General features: G+C 40.1%; 1 protein-coding gene across 3 annotated transcripts; it reads left to right on the top strand.

Moving 5' to 3' along the window:
- Positions 1–302: 302 nt before the first annotated feature.
- LOC108698341 (fibroblast growth factor 16) lies at positions 303–24,348 on the top strand. Of its 3 annotated transcripts, none has more exons than XM_041572696.1 (4): positions 303–685; positions 1,675–1,967; positions 16,509–16,612; positions 21,439–24,348. In XM_041572696.1, exons 2-4 carry the CDS (start codon positions 1,709–1,711, stop codon positions 21,682–21,684), a joined length of 609 nt encoding a protein of 202 aa, XP_041428630.1. In that variant the 5' UTR covers positions 303–685; positions 1,675–1,708; the 3' UTR covers positions 21,685–24,348. The 3 variants fall into 3 exon arrangements, with proteins under 3 accessions (XP_041428630.1, XP_018085251.1, XP_018085252.1); XM_018229763.2 differs by lacking the exon at positions 303–685 and adding an exon at positions 1,292–1,477; XM_018229762.2 differs by lacking the exon at positions 303–685 and having other exon boundaries at positions 1,291–1,967.
- Positions 24,349–25,734: the final 1,386 nt, after the last annotated feature.

Raw genomic sequence — 25,734 nt, forward strand, 5'->3', positions numbered from 1 at the left:
TACACTTCACAGCTTAAAAAAAAAAGTGAGTCCTTGCCAGAAGAGCTTGCAATCTCTTTACCGTCTAGGCAGCAGAAGGCATCTTGTGAGTTGCTCTTTTAGGGACAAAACACCTACCACTGTGTGCAATTAAAAGTAAGCCTCCTTGTTTAGCTCTGGGTGTTGTCATCAATGTACTGGGGGGGGGGTTGTCTCTTGACACCCAGAACATGTAAATTGTATTTTTCCTGCAGTCTAAGGAATGTGCCATAAGCCCTCCCCAGGCACTAAATGCCTAAATGGCTGCCCTTCAGACTGAGCTTTGCAAATGGCCTGACACCTGATTGCGACAGGACCCCCAGCAGTTCCCACAGGCTCATAGGAAAGAGCTAAAAAGCTTCAGCAGCCCCATAAGCGCAGCGCCTTACTCCGGATTTAGCGCAGGTGAAGCAACAAGTGATCAACAGCGCCGCCTAGCGCTCGATCCTGCAAATCTCCGTCCTCCACCTTCGTCGGTAGAGACCGTGCAACCTATTTACAAGACGCATCGCCGGCGCATTCCTTCCATTACACATCAGCCTCGTTATTAATCGCCTTCAATCTCCTCTCCCTAACGCTTCAGACCGATGGAAACACGTCACACAGTCATTTAGAACGCTCCGTGATCACGTGATGGAATGGAAGTGACCTGCTCATTAGATTCATGGTCAGGACTGGACTGACCGATTCATTGATTTTTTTTTTTAAAGCGACATTGTTTTGTTTTGTTTTTAGAATGCTGATATTGGAATATGCCCCAGTGACAGGACAAGGAATATTTATTAAGGCTGTCGTGAATTGGGTTGCTTTATTATAACCCCCCCCCCCCCCCAAAAAAAACCCCTAAATCCGACCCTCTTTCCCCCCAGCATATTCAGCAGCAGCTGCACAGTCCCAGGCACAATATCGCAGGGCAAACTGATCTGAGGGGGAAACACCTGTTCCTTTCCTAACATGGAAATACTGCCTAGGACAGACTTCAACCCGTCTCTAACCGATATCCATCCCTCCAGCGCCTTGTAAACTAAAGCCATAAAATATAGACACTATCACCTTACCAAAGATCTCTTTTATTCCCATTCCCTGTCTTGCTCTGGGTTAGCACAGGGTACATGTCCATCTGCGCCTTATTTTGCGTCAACTCCAGACCCCACACTCAGGGCGCATCAGAAGTTTTTTGCTCTCCCCTCCCAGATACATACAGGTTTCATGATAAAAGAGGCAGTGCTTTTTTTTTTTTTTTTGGAAACTTCAAAAGTAGCACATGGATCAGAGGAGGGGGGGGGGACCCTTTAGCCAAGGGGAATAGTAACGAGGTGGGGCTTGTATTTAAATCTCCAGTAAGTGAATGTGAAGGGGAGTGTGTTATGTATATAAAGTGCAGATTTCATCTCCCTGCTAGACACAGCCAGCTATGAAAGGCAAGAGGAGATTAATGAAGACTCTCCATGAGAATAAGGTCACTAGTGCTGGGCACTGCCATATACACACACATACACATATATATATACACTCACACTCACACAGGGGCTGCTGGAGCGCACGGGCACACTGACAAGTTGATGGGCAAACGCATCTGATCTCTCGACTCTGTTAACAAACAGAATTATTATTGTTATATATATATATATATTTTTTTTTTTTTCCTTTTTGAAGTTGAGACCAGACAACGTGTAACCCCATTCCTGCCATGGCTGAGATTGGGAGCGTTTTGGATTTTCATGGATCGACCTCTTCTATTGGGAATGTGCCTTTAGCCGACTCTCCCGGCTTTCTCAATGAGAGACTGGGGCAGATAGAAGGGAGGCTGCAGAGAGGCTCCCCCATGGATTTTGCCCACTTGAAGGGCATCCTGAGGAGGAGGCAACTTTACTGCAAGACTGGCTTTCACCTGGAAATCTTCCCCAATGGGACTGTACATGGCACAAGACAGGACCACAGCAGATATGGTAAGTGTGACGCTACAAGTTTACTTTGTGTGGGACCTGCATTACAGGCTGCAGCAGGCGCAGGTTGGTGAATGCAGGAGGCTTTCTAGTGTGCTGGTTGCTTGATTCAGATGGCAAGAGGGACTGAACCATACAGTCAGTATAATAAATTATTATTATATATAATATATATGATTTAAAGGAAAAACAGATCTGTATCAGATATTTTGATTGACCAAGAAAGGGATCTGACTTATGTCAGTGTGTTCAGGATTGAAGGAAGGAGAGAAAGATATCCCTTCTTGGTCACCCAAACAATAAGGACAATGAATAAGTCCCAAAGTGACCCAACTTTTTAAAGTGAAAGTGACTTAGAAATAAGTCACTTTCACTGTAAAAAGTTGGGTCATTTTGGGACTCATTCATTGTCCTTATTGTTTGGGTGACCAAGAAGGGATATCTTTCTCTCCTTCCTTCAATCATATAACAGATAGATAGATAGATAGATAGATGGATGGATGGATGGATGGATGGATGGATGGATGGATGGATGGATGGATGGATGGATGGATGGATGGATGGATAGATAGATAGATGATAGATAGATGATAGATAGATAGATAGATAGATAGATAGATAGATAGTAGATAGATAGATAGTAGATAGATAGATAACATCTACTGGCTGCACCAATACCAAATACAGTAGAACCCCCATTTTACCTCCGCTGATTTTAAGTTTTCCCCCATTTTACATTGTAGTTTTGTGCTCCCACATATAATATAGGTGCATAATACTTTTCCCTGATTTTACATTTTCCTGGACTTTACACCATTCTTTTTCTGTTCCCATGAAAAACGTAAAATGGGGGTTCTACTGTATAGCTGTGCATATATGAAGGCAGGTTACATGTGTCTTTGCCTAGTGATAGATAGAAATGATAGATAAAAATAAGTAGTGGTAGATGGTACATGTATATAATAACAATGCCACGTGCATTGGCTACACCAGGTTGTACTTTTACTTCCTATTGGTTTATGTAAATGCCCTGACTCAAGTAACAGTGGGAAGGCATTGGGGATGTAGAAGAGAGTGGGCAGGGCATATCTCATATCTATAATTGTCTGGTCTCATTTAATATATTGCCAGACTGAGGAGCAGTAGCGAAGTACACACTGCAGGTTGATGATCAGAGTGGATACCATGTGCACCATTCCTATTATTCTGCATTGCTACATCTTCTGCATGCCACTGGCTGAGTGATAAGAGCTGTAGTTGTATTACAGCTCTGTTGTTAATGATACCTGAGAGGCTGCCAACACCTTGCCCAAGTCATTCAATTATGCATGTTTAATTACTTTAGCCAGACAGAAAACCACCAGCCATGCCCGATTGTGAGATTTGGGTATTTTTGCACTGGTTCAGATAATTATATATCAGCACATGGGCTCCTGCTAATTAACTTTATATAAATGCCTATTGTATGGTGCACTGTTACTGAGCTGTATAACATATATATATATATCTGGCCTCACTCTTATAGCCCTTACATTGTACATATACAATATATGTATATATATACTGTATATATATATATATATATATATATATATATAATATATATATATATAATATGGGGTTTTTTGTCCACCAAGTCACCTAAAGAGTTAAATCTGAAATCTGCTGCCCGTGACTCTTCTTTAGATAGCCCTGTTCTATCATCTTCAATCCTGAGTTATAGTTCAGCTAGAACAGTAGGGATCATAGGAAATGTAACAGACCCACCCCTTTGGGTAAAGGCATTTATTCAATTGCATCCAAGAGTCCTGTTTTATTCAGCAGTAAAAAGGGGATGGCACTTTGATGTTCTTTTTTTTTTTTTCTTTAAGCAAAAATGCTTACTTTGCCATCTGACACATACCAAGCAAGAACACCCAGTATTCCCGGAAGAAAAGGAATACCGTGGGAACGTCTACGTCTCTTTCTTGGTTATTTTTTTTTACAGTCTCGGCACCTGATAAAATGTTTTTTTTTTTTGGGTGGGGGGGGTACAGCACATTAACTGTGCTCAGATGCTCTGGTGCCCACAGGGTAAATACAGCTGAGACTCTGCTCCCAAACACCAGCTGTACTTTTAGTTGAACAGTTACAGCCACAAGCTTTCAGTTATTCTGAGCTGACACTGGTGTTTCTGGGATATCACATCAAGATATCAATTTATAACCTTACCTGCTAATTCCTATTTAGATCACGTTTGGGCATATTCACTGTCCTCCACGTGCTATTGGACTACAACTCCCAGCATACCTGGGAGCTAGGATCATTTGTTAGTAATGCCCCCGAAACCCCAGAACAACTGAAAGCTGAGCATTCCTAATCAGATTGCTTGCCTAATGACTGCCTAGAATTTTAGTTATAGCTGTGTATTTGTTGTGATTGGTTTCCACAGTGGTCACATGGTTGACACGTTTTCATGTGTGTTCCGCTCCACACCTTCCTTTCTAGTTCTGGGTAGCTAAGCTGACTACAGGGTTAAAAGTCATTCATCTTTGCTGGCTGTGCCCCATACCCTACCTCTGGCAGTGAAGGGGTTGAAGCAGAGGCACAGAGAAGAATGCCATCCCAGAGTCGGTATTATTTATATATGATAATAACTGTACAGCACTGTGTCATATTCTCTACAGGGTGTATATGTGAATTATGAGCGTATGTCTGGGGCATTTACTGTACTTTCCGTTCATCTGAGTAGTGAAAGAGTCAAAGGGAATTGCAGGTGTGCCTCATTACTGCAAATCTGCAGTGATCCTTCTCCCATGCTCCTGTGATCTGTGTCCCACCCAAGAGGAAACAGGTGTCCTTCCTCTGGATCTTCTCCCTCCGCTCAGTAATGTAAACGACGTACCTGGCAGCCAGTGGGTTAACCCCCTCCATGCCATTCTGCATACCATCCCAGAAACTCAACCTTCAGTGCCACATATAGAACTAATTACACAACAAATAACTCTCTGTCTCCCCTTCCAGCTTCCACTGGAATGTTTTTATTTTCAAGAAATGGCAGGTTTTCCACCTGCCCCTTGAAGGTCAATAAAAAAAACTTCCTTTTCCTTTCAGGAATGTCTGGGATAAGCCAACACATCCTAAGTGCCCTCTAATTCATTGTGTGCCCAAGTGCAGGTTGCTGTCCGTCTGCCTGGGGGCACATGTAAGGAAATCAGCAGGTCGTGTGTTTCTTCTGGATAGTAAAGAGATCCCAGAGAATGCGCTTACATTGAATGCAAAAGAAAAGTTTTACTTGCCCTATATGTATAGAAGCTACATCTCCCATCATCTATCTGCCATTCAGCTGAGGGGAATTCTGGGAGTTGTAGTTCTTTGGTGAGAGCGAGGGATTTTCTAGACAACCTTGGAAAGGAATGCTTAGCTGACCTCAAACCCATAGTGCAGGAATAGTCAATAGTCTCAGCACCCTTCTGCTGGTTCAGAAGATTTCCTTCCCTTCTCCTATTACAAAATGGTAAGGCACCCAGAACATCCAGTGCATGAATAACTAATCTTTGTGGCTGAGCCACAACTACCAGCAAAACTGGCAGGGTTTTTTTGCCCTGGCCTGACTCATCCACTGGTTGATGCCTTGCATATTGGGTATTTCTGCTCTCCTTACCAACCTCTTCTAGCCCAAAGTGGATTGCCATATTCTGAATCCTCTTCTCTTGGGTCTAGCAAACTCGATCCTGCCTTTGGCCACATTATAAGGGACTTGGTAACAATTTTCCCAGCTCTGTGCATTTTCACCTTGTGCTGCCTAAATACTACAAGCCAAAATGTATAAAAAGGTTCTGAGTCTCTCACTGAAGAACCAAGGGAAGCCTTTCTGATTGTGGCTCTCCAATATCCCAGTTTCAGCCTAAGACTGGTTGATGAAGGAAGTTCCAAATTTTGGCTAGAATAGCATTTTGCAGGGTTGTAATATAGTTGTACAAGTGTATTGTGGTATGGTCTACATAGCCTAAACCCTAGTGACAGTATTAGGATTTAGGATCATCAAAGAGCAGGTTAATATACATATTAACTTTGTAGTGCTGGTATAAAGGGGGTGCTGGAGAGTTATATACTTTGGTAGTGGCAGGTTAATGAGGTATGAGAGCCCTGGGCTACACTTTCCACAGCCCCTACCCCGGCGTATGTCAGTGACATCACTGCGCTCTAAACCCAACGTGGTGTAGAGAGCTCACCTGCATGCATTCCTATATCTACACACTTTCCCCCCGCACACACGCATCTTGCCTGCCATCTTCTCCCAGGTGCACCAACCAGACCCAGTGCTAATAAAAATAAATATTAAAAGATTTGGAAAGATAAATAATAATTTCAAAAAAGCTAGATGGGCCCCTGATCACACTTCCAATGTCAGCTCATTATTTTGACTTTATCTCCAAATTTGCTTCATACAGAAGCAACTCCTTGGTTCTTTATTTAGGGATATTCAGGGCGGCTGATTTCCCAGGGTCTCTCCTTAGATATAATGTGCCTTTAACAGCAATTCATTTTGCTTGGCACAATAGATGGGGGAGTTGATACGTTTTTTATAATTTGGTGTTAGATTCCTTCTCGACAGGCAGAAAATCCAAGAAACAGTTATGATCCGTGCCCATCCATACCTGGTCACCATTCATTAAAGGTGTATTATATTGCCAAACAGAAGCATTTTCAGCTCTGGATTTGAGGTTCATATAGTGATCATAAAATACCCACTTTTATACAGCAGGTTTCTAGCCCAAGGGACATTCTAATTTCATTTTTTCTTTTACTGGAGATATGATTTGTGGCTTTAGTATATTAAATGGATATATGTTGTGTTACTGTATTGTGAAAAAAACTGAACACTATATTCTTTTCAGGATTTAGGTCAGTTATGTTGCCCTACAGCAATGAATAAAAAGTCATACACAACCTTCTTCCCAATATTCTTTATGTACTTGTAATTACACCTGCCGGGCTCCCAGTCTCTGACTTTTGGGGAATATCATTTGGACTAACACACAAGGTGGCAGTGTATCTCTGTAATGTTAGTTTAGATCTATGTTCCTTAAACTGTAAGGTCAGAGTCACCTGTAAGGCTCAATTCCACATCTGCTGAGCTGACATTTTGCCCAATACACGTGGCACTAGTTGCTGCTTCTGCATGAAGCTCAATTCCAAATCACTGCATCCCACTTCTTATAGTTGTAATGTTTTGAGATATATTATAGTATTTTTAGCAGTACATAATGTCTTTCAGCAATGGAGCACCCACATACGACTGGGACCCTAAAGCAAAATCTTTTATTGCCCTGAAAGTGCAGCATCTTACAATGATTGTTCACTAATCCCTGCAATATTAGAACTTAGAAACGAATGTCCTTATCACATTCCCATGCTATGGTCAGTTTCTCCAGGAGCTAATTATCCTGCCTGCATGTTTTTGAGATTGGAGGTACTCCAAGGCAGATACAGAAAGACTGTGTTTATAGTGCTACACCAGAGTTTTGTGCACACAATTCAGAATGTAATAAAAGTCAAATGGTTTGCACCTTGTCTTGTAACCAATAGCAACCAGCCAACAACTCTTTGAAGGCAAAAATCTGAAAAAGTAAAGTAAAAAAAAAGGCAAAGTGTATGATATGTCAAATAAATCCGCCTCCTGTGCAGACCATCTCAATTCATCGGTAACTCAATATCCTGTTAAAAGGCAGACCCCTCACCTGCATGAGAACTTTGGAAGTGACAGCATTTGATAGTCTGTCTGGTCCTTGTCCTTTCCTCTATGGGTACAGTGTCAGTCTTTAAATCCCACAAGTGTTTTATTCCCCATTATCCGTGTGAATGAACTTGTCTAGACATCCAATATAAGACACTCTGGGTTTGTGCATTATGACAATCCCCAAAGGCAGTGTAAAAAGAATGTGTGTGTGTGTTAGTTTTGAAAGAGAAGCCCAACATTAAATGTATTGGAAACTTGTGTCTTTATATGCAGCTGGGTAAAGTCATTTACCTTGCACTCAGATGATCATGCAAATCCTGTAAACTCTTATCTACACTTAAGATATTGAATACTAAACTGTCAGCTCCAACAGGCAGTTCTACAATTAACCTTAATGGCCTGTGCGAATGGAAATCCTTATATTTTGTTATTATCCTTTGTTATTATTTATATTATCCTTATATTTTGTAATTGGGGCTACTTTATTCACTATATACATGCTTTATATGCATGCTTTATGTATTGAGGCAGTCAGTAAGAAAGCTATAGCAAAGAGCATCTGTATTTGTAAGCTATTACTAGCAATGGGGAGTGTTGTGCGTATCGATCAACTATTGACAGCGATGAGTAGTGTTATGAGTATCCCTAAGCTATTGGTAGCAATGGGGAATATTGGTAGCAATGGGGAATGTTGTGAGTATCTGTTAGTTATTGGTAGCAATGGGGAATGCTGTGAGTACCTGTTAGTTATTGGAAGCAATTGGGAATGCTGTGAGTATTTATTAACTGTCAGTAGCAGTAGGGATGCTGTGCGTATCTTTTTTTGGCAACAATGGGGAATGCTGTGAGTATCTATTAACTATTGGTAGCAATGGGGAATGCTGTGAGTATCTATTAGTTATTGGCAACAATGTGGAATGCTGTGATTATCTATTAGTTATTGGCAGCAATGTGGAATGCTGTGAGTATCTATTAGTTATTGTCAGCAATGGGGAATGCTGTGAGTATCTATTAGTTATTGGCAGCAATGGGGAATGCTGTGAGTATCTATTAGTTATTGGCAGCAATGTGGAATGCTGTGAGTATCTATTAGTTATTGGCAGCAATGGAGATGCTGTGAGTATCTATTAGTTATTGGTAGCAATGGAGATGCTGTGAGTATCTATTAGTTATTGGTAGCAATGGAGATGCTGTAAGTGTCTATTAGTTATTGGTAGCAATGGAGATGCTGTGAGTATCTATTAGTTATTGGCAGCAATGGGGAATGCTGTGAGTATCTATTAGTTATTGGCAGCAATGTGGAATGCTGTGAGTATCTATTAGTTATTGGCAGCAATGGAGATGCTGTGAGTATCTATTAGTTATTGGTAGCAATGGAGATGCTGTAAGTGTCTATTAGTTATTGGTAGCAATGGAGATGCTGTAAGTGTCTATTAGTTATTGGTAGCAATGGAGATGCTGTGAGTATCTATTAGTTATTGGCAGCAATGGGGAATGCTGTGAGTATATATTAACTATTGGTAACAATGGGGAATGCTGTAAGTATCTATTAGTTATTGGTAGCAATGGAGATGCTGTGAGTGTCTATTAGTTATTGGTAGCAATGGGGAATGCTGTGAGTATCTATTAGTTATTGGTAGCAATGGGGAATGCTGTGAGTATCCCTTCACTATTGGAAGTAATGGGGGGTGCTGTTAGTATTCCTTTACTGGTTTTGCCTCTAGAATATTCACTGTGGAGTAAGTTTTGGGGTCACACAGGTAGTTCAAGGGTTGACAATCACATATCACACTATTTGGTCACCAATTGGATTGCAGTTATTCATGCATTAATTTCCTCACTCAAGGCCCAAATACTACAGCACTACAGTAAGCCTTTTCTAGCCCTATATCACTACATGGACATCTCTCAATCATTTCATTCTTTATAGAGGTCTTACTGAAGGCCAGAATATTGCTCATAGAATAAATATCTTTGCATAAAAAAGGGTGAGAGAGTGAGTTATTTCTCTCATTCAATTACACATAGGATGTTGAGATATCATGAGACACAGGGACATTTTCATATTGGATCATCCGTACCTCCCAACATTGGCTGTTCAGTGCAGGAGATCAAAGTGAAAGTCGGGACATTTCAGTAACAATCCGGACTGTGGGTTTAGCTGTCAAAATCGGGACTGTCCTGCGAAAAATGGGACAATGGGAGGTATCTAGTATTTTAGGCTTATTGCCCCATTCCTTTTGACACAAGAAAAGGCATGCCCCTTGGCAGTATGTTGGAGTCTGTGTAAGGTGTCACACAAGAAATAAGGTTTTTTTTTCTGGTATCGGTTTCAGTCAGAACACAGTGGATGAAATCCCGCTCTTGTGTAAACATGGCTTTCTGGGAAACAGATGAAGAAGGCAGGACCTAAAACCTTTTACTCTAAGCAGACTTATTGCTGGCCTGGGCAGACTCCATGTAGCTGTTGCTCTAGTGAAGTCTCCAGAAGGCAGTGTCAGACAGCTGGACTGTGTCCCACGCAGGCCTTGGTGTTTGAGTGTGGCTTGGAGAGGCCTGTACACAGAAACCACTGCCTAATTGCTGCATCTGCTGGATAGCAAGTACAAAGGGGCACGACCAGGACTTCACGTAAGATGTTTTGACTGAAACTGCTACCAATAAACGGCTTCCATATGGAGCCACTAACTCCCTGCGCTTCAGACACCGGGCTGCCTCATTCCCAGCCTTTAGGCTCCATGTAGCATTGCCTCAGTGGAACACAGCAGTAGTCTGGGACAGTCATATACAGGGAATCCGGGAGCCCAAATAATGATACCAGAACATAGCTGTGTGTACCTGTTCCCCATCCCCTGCACAAATGTAAAAGAACAATTTACTTACCTCTTAACTGAGCAAGTGATTTTTTTACTGGGCCCAGGTCCGGAAGGAGAATCAAAATAGGCCCTGACAAGGGAAGGATTATTTACTAAAATCTGAATTTATCTCATTTCTTAAATAGGATAAAAAAAACCATGACCAAACTCCAATACCTGATTTTAGCATATTTATTAATAAATTTTTTTTCGATTTAATCGGTTCAGGGGAAAACTCCAAAAAATCGAGCGAAAACCAGAATCATATGATTCATAAGAATCATACAAGTTTTTTGCCGAAACGCTCGATATTTTGGTTCTTTTTCCCAAAAATTTTTCTGATCTTTGCCCGAAAATAGTCGGATTTTCAGTCTAATTCCAGCGCAGACCACAGAAACTTCCAAATAGGATCAGGAACTCTCCCATTGACTTATATATACAAACTTGGCAGGTCTGAGATGGTGGATTTTCAGTTTCAGGCTTTTACAGCATCAGGGTTTATTAATAATAATAATCCTTTCAACAAACAGGGTCATATCCAGTGGTCATGTAGTGGGCCCCAGCACTAGCCTTTACTGCTTAGAACAACCATGCTTTAAACATTATCCAACCAGGGTAAAAAACAGCAGTTTCTGAAGCAAAACTGCCTGCAAATCTTACCCCCTTTAATGATCCTTGTGCCCATAGGGAAGACAGAGAGGGCACCACCGTAGTCCTGTCTCCTCCTAGGGTAACTTTGGATTAATAAAGGATACACTGCATTTAGATTGAGAGCACATTACAAGTATCATCACACAAATAACTCCTTTTATTATAATACCATTTTTGTTTACACAAGCTGTAATAGTAGGATGGAAACCCCAAATTCACATTTTGTGCAATGAAAGAAATTGTAGGCAACTTTCAATATGAATACCTAAAAAGAAAGCGGGGCTTAATACACAAATGGGTTGGAAATAATATTGTACAAGGGTATCAGAAACAAAGGTCCAAAGCACCCAATGTGTCTTTAGCTCTGTTTTTCTCAAGGGCGAAACTGGTATAACTAATACTCCAATATGCTTTCATTCAAAAAATCCAAAGTTATTTGAATAACAGTTAGTTGAATTGCAGTGAAGGAGGATTATGTTTCTCTCTCTTTCTCTGCTGCAGGTTCTGTCTCTTGAAACAATATAATAAAAGTCAGCTTTGCATGCTTCTTCAGGTCAGTTCATGAGATGGCTCCTGCTACATTGTTTCACAAGTCAGAACCACCAGGGCAGATAACAGAAAGAGATAGACAGATCCTGCTTTCAATAGCAACTATATTTACTGTTATTTACTCCTATATACTGCTTACTGTTATATTTGCTGTTTTATTTATTGTTTCAATATCATATTTAGTTTGCTGGCTGTCATTGATCATCCATATAAATCACGCTCTTGAACAGCCCTAATATGGATCCAGTAATTTGCCCTTTTTGCAAATAAATTTGTTTAATCTATATCTTTGCTTTTTAATATTGTGATTTATGGTGTTTGGTACAAGGCTTCTCTGTACCTGCCTTCAGACATTGGCCCAGCATTGGGAAGCATTGATGTCTAGCCTCAGCCTTTCCCTGTGTCTGACCCAGATCCATTGCTTTGGCAATACAGAGTGTAGGGTCTGAGTCTGTGTTTATTTGAGGCAGAGATTCAGCCTGGTGTGATCGTAGCCTTGCGGGTACTGTTTTACTTAGACAATAAAAAGACAATAAAAGTATTTTATATCTCTTTACTTCCTTGTGCCTTTTGTTCCCAGGTCCTGTGCAGCACTAAGTGACCAGGCCCAAGAAACTTCTAACTGAATTGACATCCAAAAAGGCATTTTGTGTAGCTCTGGGAATATTCAGTTTAGGGCAGCAAGAGATTTCTGCAAAAGGAAAATCCTTTCCAGGGACACTTTGAAGCTAGGCTGGCACATGACTTACGACTTGCTTTAAAAGGGACATGGTGTGCCACTGCTACCATAAGTAATACAATGAGCATAATCATTCCTAATTCTCATTAACATTTCACAAATGAGGAAAAAGACTGCTTTCTAACCACAGTATCATGTTTTAGTTGACTTTATAGACCTTAGAAGTTGCCTGGGACTAAGAAATTCCAAAAATAAGTTCTGTCCTTGGAACTTAGGGATAGTTAGACAAGTTAAGTATAAACTTAATAGGTTGAACTTGATGAATTTGTGTCTTTTTTCAACTTAACTTACTATGTTACTATGTTTGCAGCTATGGGACAACAATGTCTTCTAAACATCGTTATGGAGCGTTCCCATTTAGAAAGGAGAACAGTGAATAGGCCCAGAGTTTGAGATTGCTGTGGATAAATCTGCTACATTTTAATGTAACCAATCCTATGCCTAATATTATACATAGTCCCCGATGCCCTGTAACTGCACACATAAATAAGTGTACCACTCAGCAGAATTTGGGAATGTCAAAAATCCGAGGCCACAGTTGCCCATCACTCCTGTAGAAGGAAAAAAAATAGAAATAAAAGCTACACTTGATATATGCACAGTAGACCTAAGGGGAAAAATAAACGGAATAATGCTGCCTGGGTTTATTGCAGCTGACAAAGGGTTAACAAAACATGACCTTGAGATGTAACATAGCAGGACCTTGAGATGTCAGAGCTTGGTACCTAATGCCTGTTAATTTGCAGGTGTGGTGTCGGAAACACTTGGAGAGCCAGAGAAGTGTCACTCGGGACCACATCTGACTCCACCTCTGGCCCAAACACTGGATTATTGCTGCCAAAGGCAGTCTTTGTATTATGTGATTGTACAGTAAAATAGTCGAAAGCCTTTGATGCGAAAAAGGTCAACAGTTAAACTTGTCTAGAATTTAGAATGCCATTTTCTCATGTGGTGGAGGGTGTCTACCAAGTAGTACGGGATGTACTTCACGTCTCTAGCTGAGAGTGTACTCCCTGCTGTTCTTCCTCCCTGGGCTCTCATATAAGCAGCTTATGGCACATGTGTACGCAGTTGGTTTATCTTTTTATTTTCCCGTGCGGTAGACTCATCACTGGACGCAGTTGGGCTCAAGATGTACCGCCACTAATGACAGGCTCATGTTGTACTTACTATTAAAACAGCCTGAAATTTCTAATAATTATTTCCAGTCACTTTTAATAATCACATGTACTCAAATAAAGCCAGGACACTCCTAGATATTGGCATATCTGGGCCCACTATTAACTTATTTTGGTTTGAGGAGCTTCAGTCATTTATCCATTGACCAACCTATCTATCTTTCTATCTATCTATCTATCTATCTATCTATCTATCTATCTATCTATCTATCTGTCTATCTATCTATCTATTATCTATCCATCCATCTATCATTCTCTATATCTATCTATCTATCTATCTATCTATCATCTTTCTATTATTATTAGCATCTGTCTATCCATCTATCTATTTATCTATTATCGATCTATTATCTATTTAAAATCTGTAATTTTATATATCTGTCTCTCTACCATCAATCTTTTTATCTATCTATGTTTTCATTATTTTCAAATATGATATTTGATATAATACTCTCTTTGCTGATAACTATAGATTGTACTCATTTATTATGGCTAATCAGTCAAGATAAGACAAAGAGTAAGCTGAACACAACCAAGAAAGGATCATTTATTAATGGAAGACACAGTGCTAGGCTTTGAAATGAGTGCTGAATTTAAACCTTCAGATCAATATTTACAAAAGTTCATGCACATCTATTAGCATTCCTCAATACTTCTAGCATGGACCCATATGCTGGCTTTGCTGCTTTGCCAATAAAGAAAGGTGGATTTGCCGAATATAGCAAGGAGTGTGCCCAGAAGCAAAGGCATGTACTTTACACCTGTGTTGATCAAGTATAAGTAAGTATATTTTTGTTTGGTGCCTATAGGTGCTGCACTTGAAGATACTTATTGTGTGCCAACTGTGTTATTGATGTTGGCACAACTCGCCCCTAATCAAGTTAAATGGGATCAAGTTTCTTTGCTAGAACCCTCCGAGTTATAGGGCTTTATTTACCAGGTGATACCAAACCAATCCATTTCAATTGTGCAGGTATAGGGAAGTGCAATCACATTTTTAATCTCCATTTTTTCCCTACAAAGCAGTGGTTCACAATCTATAGTTGGTATTTTTGTCATAAAACATTCAGGCCACAGTGGTGAGAGCTATTATCTGACACCCATTGTTCCACCTCTGCAGGGGTTTGATTAATAAATGTAAGAAACTTAGCAAAGACAAACACCCCAAGGCTTTTTCAGTAATAACAATGAATCATTAGTATAATCAGTGTTTATTCATATTTATTAGTATTTTTATAAGAACGCTACTTCTTCCAAAAATGCATTCTGGCTTCATCACAGCACATGACCAGCATGGTTTTGGCACTGCCTCTCCGCTAGGGATTATGTATTCAAAAGAGAATATGAAATCAGGAGACCAATGTAGCAATAAAATATAAGCACGCTGTTCAATCGAATTGTAACCAGTATAAACTGGGCTGAATTAATGGAAAATTATATGAAGTGCTTTCTGTACTTGCCAATTAACCCAGGTGTACTGACTACTCATGCTGACGATATTCTGACATTCTCTCCACTGTCCGTGAAGGAAACTTCATTATTGTTAGATAATAATTCTTGCATTTTTTTAACTTGGATACAGTCAGATAGAGGAAAGGCAGGGTGGCGGAATTATCTTTTGTCACACGGTGTTTATGGTAACTTATCCATCAAAACAGATCAGATGTGTCACAAAGAAAATATTGATTCATCTGCTTCGATTGGCAGGACGTACGGGATAGTCTGGAATGGCTGCTACCAACCTGCAACCTCCAGATAATGTTAAACTGCAACTCCCAGTGTACCCTGACTGCCAGTTCCAGGTCTAGAATAATTATTACTTGCACCTGCACTGGCTAAAAGTTTTAAAAGGAAAGCGTGGGAGAAAAGGGAGGGTGGGATCATATGTAACTGACTTTTGAGTTTCTGATTGTAACGAAATGGGGCAAACAGGTATAAAGTAGCAAGATACCGATTAGTTATCTTGAATTACTGGAATCCCTCACCAACCCCAAACTATAAATGAGCCATATATGAATGTCTAGAACAGTGATCGCCTGATCCCAACCAACATGTTTTTCACCAACCTCTTGGATATTGCTCCCAGTGGCTTCAAAGCAGATGCTTATTTTTTAATTCCTGGCTTGGAGGCAAGTATTGGTTGCATAAAAAGCAGTTGTACTGCCAAACAGAGGTCCACATAGAAGCTACCAAATAGCCAATCACAGGCCTTACTTGACATCCCAAGGACATGTTTTTTTCATGTTGCTCTCTAACTGTTTTTACATGTTAATGTGGTTCAAGGGTGAAAAAAGGTTGGACACCTCTGTTCTAGAATAGACCTGTGTTATTTTGTGATTAAAGTGTTGGATCTAGTGCAATATACCAAAGTGTCAAATTTAATTTCAGCTGTATACTAGTTATGTGGGAAATTAACTTTTATGTAGCTGTTGGAGGTATTCCTGTCCCAGGTAGAATGCCATTGTATCTTCTCCATTTCATGTGGTGTTCTGAATATTCAGAAATATTGTGATACCACCATTATACAATATATTCTAAGGGGCACATTTACTAAGGGTCGAATTTCAAAGTGAAAAAACGTAGAAATTCAACCATCGAATTGCAGTAGTACGATATCCGAAGTATGGCCATATGCGATCGAAGTAAAATCGTTTGGTATGAGAATTTTTGACCTACTTTAGATTGTACTAGAAGTTCATGTTTCTGATATGGGGCAAACTGTGGCACTTTTTCTTATTGTGTCTTAAACCAAATGATGAATGAACTAACCAGACACCAGTCTCCACTGTCATTACCCTCAGATGAATTCCCTTGGTTATTCTAATGGCATCATTTTTGTCTTTCCTCTAGGGATCCTGGAATTTATCAGCCTTGCTGTTGGACTTGTTAGCATTCGTGGTGTGGACTCTGGACTGTACCTGGGCATGAACGAGAGAGGCGAACTGTATGGGTCGGTAAGTTTGCATTTTTCAGAATTAAGCTGTCCCTTTTTGCACCTTGCAGTAGGCTGCATCATATATATAATATGTTGAGCGTTACACCTCCAACCTTGAATACACTCCAGTAAATATAACAGAGCACATTGTTCTCAGCTTTAAATAACAAACTCTAAATTGGCAAAATGTACAGCATAGCTGCAGCTTATTTGTGCATTCTAAACTGTCAGGCAAAGCAGTTACAGAGGCTCAAAGAGGCATCATGCCTCAGTAACCATGTAAAATATGGTAAAATTCCCTGTAGTTAAGTTCCTTTTGATGGTTTGATATATGTTAGAGACTCCAACTACCTGAGGCAGAAAGCTTGTTAACCAGTAATATTGTAGATAAACAGATAATGGCTTATATAGTTATAAGAGTAGTTACTGCTTACCTGTTGCACTGCTGCTCTACAGCAGTGATTAATGTAGCGCTTCACTCGGGGAAGCTCTACTGACCTAATTACATTCCTTCATCCGAATGAATTGTGATCTCCTAAACTGATAGCCCCAGTAATAAAGTTGCCAGCAGAAGCTCCTTCTCTTGCAGGCCAAGCGTCTGGGAATGGGAATTAGCAGGCATTTGGATATAAACTAGTGATATCTCGTTCCACCGCTGGTTAAATATAAACCAGCGCATTTTAAATCTTTTAATTCAAGTACATTGAACAGGGTGTCTGAAACTATAAAAACAAAGGTATATGATAATGATAGTAATACCATGACAAACTAAAAGTCAATAATGAAAAGTACTAATCATACTTTTTTACAAATATTCCCTATGGACTTTTCTATGCAGACTTGAATTTATATTTATTTTTATTTTTTGCCTGACTTCTTCTAAAACGGTACTATTGGTTCATCCAGTAGCCGTACATGAACAGGCTGGCTACAAAGCTCTAATTATCTGCTATAGACATCCTATTTCCTACCCCCAACTTGCACACTATCCAGGCGCATAATTTAGGGTACACTGTTGACGGTCCACCCTGCACCTCGTACTGAATTTTCAATTTGCCACTCTGTGCAGAGAGCAGCCAAACCCCAAAACAAGTTTGTGGGGGGGCGGAGTTGTTTGTTTTTTAAATAAGCAGTATTATGGATACAATACCATTAGGGCACAACAGAACTTTCACAACTCCAGATGACTGCCATGATACAGGGAATGCATGAGTAGCCAAGAAGACATCATTGACTCTGATAGAGAGACAAGATTAGCAGGAGTGACCACTGCTGGTTCCAACTATTGAAACAGGGCAACAGCACCAAACAGTTAACAGATCTGTAGAAAAGGTTGTCCATGCCTTCATTGTGGAAGTGGAGTTTTGGCTCGACAAGAGATGACTTCTATATTGTTTTAAAGCTCTAAATGGGTAATTACTTATGGGAAGGCAGTGCTAAATAAGTGCTAAAACAGCCATAACCTGACGTTTTGTGCACCTTGCACACTGCCTTCTTCTGACTCTGATTTGCTGCAGGTCTCTGACCTGTGTCTGTCAGCATGAATATAGCCCTGCCTGGGTTTGACAGCGATGTATTTATAAGGGGTGGGGGAGACATATAGCATTCCTGCACCTCTACCTGTCCCCCAACTTGCTTGTTATTCAGACATACAAGTTTTAGAGCAGCAGAAGATGCAAGCTGCAACAGGGGTCCTTTCCTTACCTCCTAAGGGAGGTAGTAAGAACAGGGGTGGTTACCAGTAATTTGCTACTGAATTATTTTTAATGCACCCAAACATACTAGAAATGGCCTCTGTTTCAGGCATTGTTGTGCAGAACTGGAAGCATAATCAAGGGCATAGTCAGGCTATAATGTCTGGTGACCCAGGTGCCCCTGAAACGACTGAGTGAAGTCTCTGTAATAACATGGGCAATGTTTCCTTGTCCAGTGCAGTATGTCTGCAAATGTCTGACTGATGGGGTGCAATGGGCAGGTCCCCTTATGTCTGTGTTTGTTTATTTGTCTACATTTTGGTGAATGATACAACAAGGTCAATGTAAGTGCAACATTTCCTCCAGGTCAGGGACCCTTTCATGTGGGTTCATGGGCCCCTCAGATGTACTCTTGAGCAGGAAATGACATCACACTGCCCTGAATCACCTCAAATCAGTTTACATTTTTAGCTGTGGTGGCTGGCATCAAACCATGTCCCTATTTGGCCCTTTACACAATCCAGCCCTGGATTTAATCAGGAAGCTGCAGTCGTATGGCTTTCCTGGATGCCACACTTGCACCTGCCCTTCACACGAAACACACGGGCGGCTCATTTATCACCACTTTGCAAATTTGCCCTTGGGCAGTTACCTGTAGCAACCAATCAATGATTAGCTTTTTAAATCCATCTGCAAGTTATAAGTGGCCCCCACTGGCGGCTGCACTGAATCAAAACAGAAATCCTGTCCCAAATGATAACTTTTTTCATTATTTTTTTTAAATAAACCCTCTATTTGGTCCTGATTTGCCTCATATTAGGCAGATACCTTAATATAGAGTTGGGCAACATTCTCCCCTCGAAATGCTGACAAACTACAAATCCCAGCACCCCCTGACAGTCTTCTGCTGTCAGTGGAATACTGGGAGTTGTACTGTAATGTAACCATTATTAAGCAACTTCATTCCAACCTGCACTGTTAACCTGTCATGAGTAATGGTTTGTTCCTTGGAAATAAACGACTTATGGACCCTGTGCGAGTGTGCCGGAATGGAACAGGCCAAGGTTCTAAAGGAAATCAAAATTCCTCACCCTAATCTGGTCTATCACTGACAGTGCCGCTTGCCAAATAACTCATTAGGTTTCACCTTCCAGGCTGAGAATTTCAGCAGATTTTCTGCCAGAGAATTTGAACATAAAATGAAAGGGAAGAAAATGCAGATTTTTTTTTTTAAAGCTAGTATTTTGGCTGTACGTGGATATTCGGTCTGTGTATACTTTGCTTGCGTTCTGCAAAAGGATTTTTCTTTTGAAGAGCAAAAAAAATGCCTAACAATTTTTTTTTTGCTGCTGTTGCAAAGTCTCGCTTTTCAGAAACATATACATGTGGTAGTCATTTCATGATTAAAAATCGGCTTCTACAATAGGCCGCTCTCTTCCCTCGACGGATTTGAGCTGGCCCTGCTATGTGTCACTTGCAAACCAGCTTCTTTTATGTCAAAGCTGTAAAATTCAAGTTGAAAACATATATTGTCTGTGCCAACGCATAAGGGAACAATCTTTAAAAAATCTCTGTACAGGTGGAGATTTTCCTATTAAAATGATCAAAGACACAATTAGCAATGCTAAAGGAAAGCATTCTCTGTCCAAGGGAAAAATCTGAGGATATTTCTTTTTTTAAACAGAGCCCCAGATGGGGAAAAAAAGTTATGTTAACGCATTGCATGCTGGGCCACGATTCAAGCGTGGATATTGGTTGGCCAGTTATGGTTATTTGGGCGGAAAGCAACAATTCTTATTAAGGTGCAGTCAGGATTTCAGAATGTGTTGACTTGTCTCTACATCTGTACATGACAACAACATGCAGTAACACTGATATGGCATTATACAGAAACCAGTTATCCAAAAAAAAGTTGGATTTCCTATAGAGTCCTAGGTAACAAGACTTTAATGGCTTGTCATGGAAGTTGGGGGAAGATGGCGGTGGAGGAGTGAATAACCAATAGAGACTTAAGATTTTAGCAATTTTAATGCTTGGTGCTCCAAAATATGGAAAACCGCTTATATGCAGGAAAACCATAGACCCCAAACATTTGGAATAATAGATGGGAACTCCTGGGTACTGCCAGTTCCAAGGTATCAATAGCTCCAGGGTAGTGTTGCCACCTGTTTGGTTTTCAACTGGATTTTAGACAGGCTGTCCAGGCCAAAACTGCCTGTCCAGATTTGAAAAGTCTAAAATTCAGAGAGGAATGAAAGACATGTAATTCAGCCAATCCTGGCCACACATCATAAACCCACACATGACATGATCAGCTTACCCCTAAATATTATCACACCGCCCCCTGCTCCTCCCTCTGTCCATACCTCCCACCCATAAAAAAGAATGCACGGAAATTGCTGTATTATGGGTAAAAATCATGGCAACTTACATCCAGAATTGCACACTGTACTACTGTTTAAGAATGATATGCTTTAGGCTTGTTGCTGGTTATTTTTAGGCGCTTTTCACTAAATTGAAAGCTTGTGTTGTATGTAGTTTTGGATTCCATTTATTTAAGCTTTCTCCGTCATTTAACATAAAAAAATATACATATATTTTAAAAACCTCTGATTAAAAGGATGATTTGTTCTTGATGGAGGGGTTAGGGTGGGCTGTCCTACATACTAACCAAGCTATCTATAAACATTGCAAATCAGGCATTTTCCTGTCATAGGGGTTGGGTTATATTCTGACCTTAAAAGGTCCATGCAAGCAATTTTCACCAAGGTACTGTAATTTATCTAAAGAGGTGTAATGTTACTAAAGCTGGTTTCGGTGATGTCTGTTTTTGCAGCAATGCCATTCCTTAAGGATTTTGGCACAGAGTTTTCACTGCGTGCTCCTAGTGGCAGAATCTGGTAATGATTTGGGTGAAATATTGCATAATTTAGTGCGGAACATTCCTTCTCTGTTTCATAGTCCAGGCTGTCATATTTTCTCCGCACCGTTTTTAGATGACAACCTTGCACCTCATGCAAATTATATGTGAATATTTTTATAGAAAACTCCATGTACTGGGATTTCCAAGCAAATTCAAGACTATTAAAGTTTAAAAGTTATTACATACAGCAGACCAGCACTAACAGGTTCTTTTCTTTTTATTCAACAGAAGAAGCTGAACAGAGAATGTGTTTTCCGAGAGCAGTTTGAAGAGAACTGGTACAACACGTATGCCTCCACCTTGTATAAACATGCAGACTCGGACCGGCAATTGTATGTGGCTTTAAACAAAGATGGCTCCCCAAGAGATGGATACAGGACTAAGCGATACCAAAAGTTCACAAACTTCTTGCCAAGACCAGTGGATCCTTCAAAAATACCAGTTATGTTCAGAGATCTTTATCACTATAGGTGATATTCCCAGGCTGCTTGTGCTACATCATGTACATACCCTGGGATGACTGCTAGACTGCCATTTAAAAATGCTTCTTGTATGAAAGCGTGATGCCTTTGAAGGGTGTCAAGGGGACATTTTTAAACAGTTAGAGAGAGAGAGAAGGGAAAGCGCCTTTTGAATATAGACCACTTTATCTTTTTATTAAGAAGATAATTACATTTGTAAATAATTCTAAGACAATAGGTACTCTGTACCAAACTCTACCATCAAACCTTTACCACTGGTTTCTAGTCTACCTTTACCACTGGTTCCTAGTCTCTGGAACTCTTTATAGATAACTATTCCTGTGCTTGGTTGAGTTAAGATGAGGCCTTCAGTAATGAGTGGTAAGGAAGGCCCTTGCTGCCATATTGAGCCTTTCATTACTGAGTACTTCACATGAGAGAGTGATGGTACTTTCTCAGTATCATCATTGTAAAAGGGGACATGTATTTGTTCATGCTTAAATAGAAAAAAGGGTGAGATTCTTTTTGGAATCTATAATAAATAGAAGCAGGAGTATGTGTATAACATGGAGCAATACTGGTACTGTGGTATATAGATATTTGACCCCCCCCCCCTCAATACAAGAGTTTTTCAGAAATAAATGTCAGAATAAACTCAGCCTAAGAATTCACCTCTAGTAACCAAACCACAAAAAGCTACTAAACGACTGTGAAAAAAATCACTGAATTCATCCACACACGAAAGCTGAACATTTGACTAGAAGCTCCTGGGAGCTGGGGACATCTAAAGATGGCTGAGATGCTCATTATTTCAGATTTCAGTGGGAAAAAAAACATTCCAATAAAATATGAATAAATCTAATGGCCAGCATGTGGCCCTTTAGATGTTGTTGGACTCCCAGTACCCCCTTGATAGTGTATGGTTGAAGGTCTAGTTTTAACAACATCTGAGGGCCACAGATCGCTGGCTCCATCCAACCTCTGAACAACTGCAGAATTCTGAAGACAATGCATCTCTTTTTAAGGACCACTATACCTTCATTTTTTCATGTTCCTTGTGATTTGTCTAGTGGAAATGTTAAGGGGTGAATGTATAATTAGTTTCCTTGTGTCTCTTTTCCACTAGCATTTATAAGGGTGTTAGCATTCAGCTTGCAAATTTAGCCTTGCCTAAGACTCAGCATCATTTCCCATAAGCCCTGTACTGTGTTGTAATGCCCTAACAAGAAGCTAAATATAGGAATCATAATAGCTGGGGCAAGACCCATGACCTGTACCATATAACGAAAGTAGCTTATGTATGGTCCCTTTCTAATGACAATTCTATATGAGGGTATAATGGTCCTTTTGAGCAAATATAAGCCACTAGCAGCCTCCCGAATAGCCTCTGTACTAAATGCCACATATGTTAAAGGCAGGTTTGTTTCCTTGAGTAGGGAAAGTATATTCTCCCTGTGTTATTCAGGATTCTCAGCATTACCACTATGTGTAAACTACAACCAAGTGTATACTTTTTTAACAAAAAGAAAAAAACCCCAAAAAAAAGTCTAAACACAGACCCACTTATCTATCAAGCACACATACCACGAAACATCTCAGTTCTTAGAAACGTCGGCACTTAAACAATGATGCCAAAATTATGTTATTAGTGTATAGAAAATCTGTATTGTTGGTATGGGATTTTTGTATGTAATTCAGTTTTAATGTCATCTCAGATATAAAGATATGCTAAGATCTGGTGAAGACCGTTAGTATGATATTGAGACAATAATATCTACATATGGGCTGCAAATACCCACTATCACACCGCACATCCCAATAGGGCAGCACATACATTTGCGATTTGTTGGGTGATAGTATGTGGTATAGGAATGTTGTAATGCCTCAAAGTTCCCAGAGTGAAACCGACATCATCTGCAGCAGAAGTGGTATGTACCAGCACTCTGCACTGGAGCTTGGAGACCACTGAGCTGTTCTCTAGGGTTGCCAACTTTCCTAGTAAATAATATTGAAATTCCTGTTACATTTCTTCCGTATTGATTACATGAGCACGAACCAGCACTGGTCAAGCTAACCATGCCCACCACCTTCCTCAGCTTTCCCTGTTATGAGGAAGCTGGATTTATTTGTAGGGAATCAAGCCTGGCCAGAGACCTCTGTAGCTCTGCTCTGATTAGGAACTTGGCATATCACCTTCCAAGTAACTACAACTTTCTAGCCCAGATTCGTGTCCATCTGCCCATCAATGAGCATTGTCTTCTAAGAGGATCCAAAACCATAAAGAATTGGATACAGCTGTTTCGGAACTGGATTTTCCAGCATTTCCCCAAAATCCAGTGGATGACGTTCTCCAGAAGTCTTACTTTCGGATTACAGAAATATATAGAACTTAATCCCCCTCAAAACACGATGCTCCTGTTTTCAAGGAACGTTACTAAAGTTACAAGCATGGACACTGTGCATAAGGACGAAAAAAAAAAACTATTTATGAAATGTATATGATATTTATTTTATATATTTATTTATTTCAAATAATTTTATTTTTAATGAGAGATGCTTATGACCAGATTTTTCATCAGGAGGAAGAAAAAAAATGTCCTACTGAAACATTAATAACTAAGAATAATTTTGAATTTCTAAGAGCTTATCGGCAATAAAATTGTCTTTATATTGTGAAGCGTGTGACTTTTTTCTTTTTTAATTGTAGAGATTAAGACACAATTCAGAGCAAAAAAATAAATTTGTTTGGCAAGGAAGAAAGAAGCAAACCCTAAACACAAAAGGCATGCAGTTGCTGGGATCATAAAAAGAAGCAAACAGACCCATTGAATGAGGACCACATCAACACGTTGATTACACAGGAAAGTCTGTCCGGCTTTCTACCACATATCAGTTGGGCAGGCTCATAAAGTAGGCCCCATACCTGGCCAATAAGCTGTCATCTTGTTCTTGAAGGACCGGTTTCTGGCCACCTTTAGCGACCCTATTTTTGCTTCATCTTCTGCCTTTGCACTTCCTTGGTCAGGTAAGAAATAGCCACATATATGCTCTTTTACCTATCACTAGAATATGCTGAGAACAGAAACACTTGAATTCAGGGAGTCGTCTTGAATTCAGAAAACATTTTGTGCCTATATGGACTTTGGGTGGGAGGCCCTTCCAGAGTTAAAGGGGATCTCTGCCTATAAATATCAATTGGCAGAGTTATTTATAAATGTAATGGCAATGGAAAGCAGTTGTTGTATCTATTTATGATCTCTGGTTCTAAAGCCAGAAAAAAAAGTAAATTCTCCAGGTCTGCTAATCAGCTGGCTTCTGCTCCATTGTTTCAGGAGTCAGAACTAGCAAAGACAGCCTGCCAATTATATTTGCAAATGATTTTAAAACCATTGCAAATGTTTAATTCATATATATTAACTTATAGGTATGGGGCCTGTTATGCAGAATATTTGGGCCCTGGGGTGTTTTGGTTAAAGGATCTTTCCATAATTTGGATCTACTCATTTAAACATTAAACACAAAGTCCATCAAGTCCAACCCCTCCAAATGAAAACCCAGCATCCATACACACACCCCTCCATACCTTCACATAAATTCTATATACCCATATCTATACTAACTGTCCAAGAAATCATCCAAGCCATTCTTAAAGGCATTAACTGAATCAGCCATCACAACATCACCCGGCAGTGCATTCCACAACCTCACTGTCCTGACTGTGAAGAACCCCCTACGTTGCTTCAAATGAAAGTTCTTTTCTTCTAGTCTAAAGAGGTGGCCTCTGGTACGGTGATCCACTTTATGGGTAAAAATCTCCCCTGCTATTTGTCTATAATGTCCTCTAATGTACTTGTAAAGTGTAATCATGTCCCCTCGTAAGTGCCCTTTTTCCAGAGAAAATCTTGACAGTCTATCCTCATAATAATTTAAGTCTTCCATCCCCCTAACCAGTTTAGTTGCACTTAGTCTCTGCACTCTCTCCAGCTCATTTATATCCCTCTTAAGGACTGGAGTCCAAAACTGCACTGCATACTTCAGATGAGGCCTTGCCAGGGACCTATAA

Source organism: Xenopus laevis, chromosome 8L (genome assembly GCF_017654675.1).
Source record: "Xenopus laevis strain J_2021 chromosome 8L, Xenopus_laevis_v10.1, whole genome shotgun sequence".
In the NCBI taxonomy this organism is placed as follows: domain Eukaryota; kingdom Metazoa; phylum Chordata; class Amphibia; order Anura; family Pipidae; genus Xenopus; species Xenopus laevis.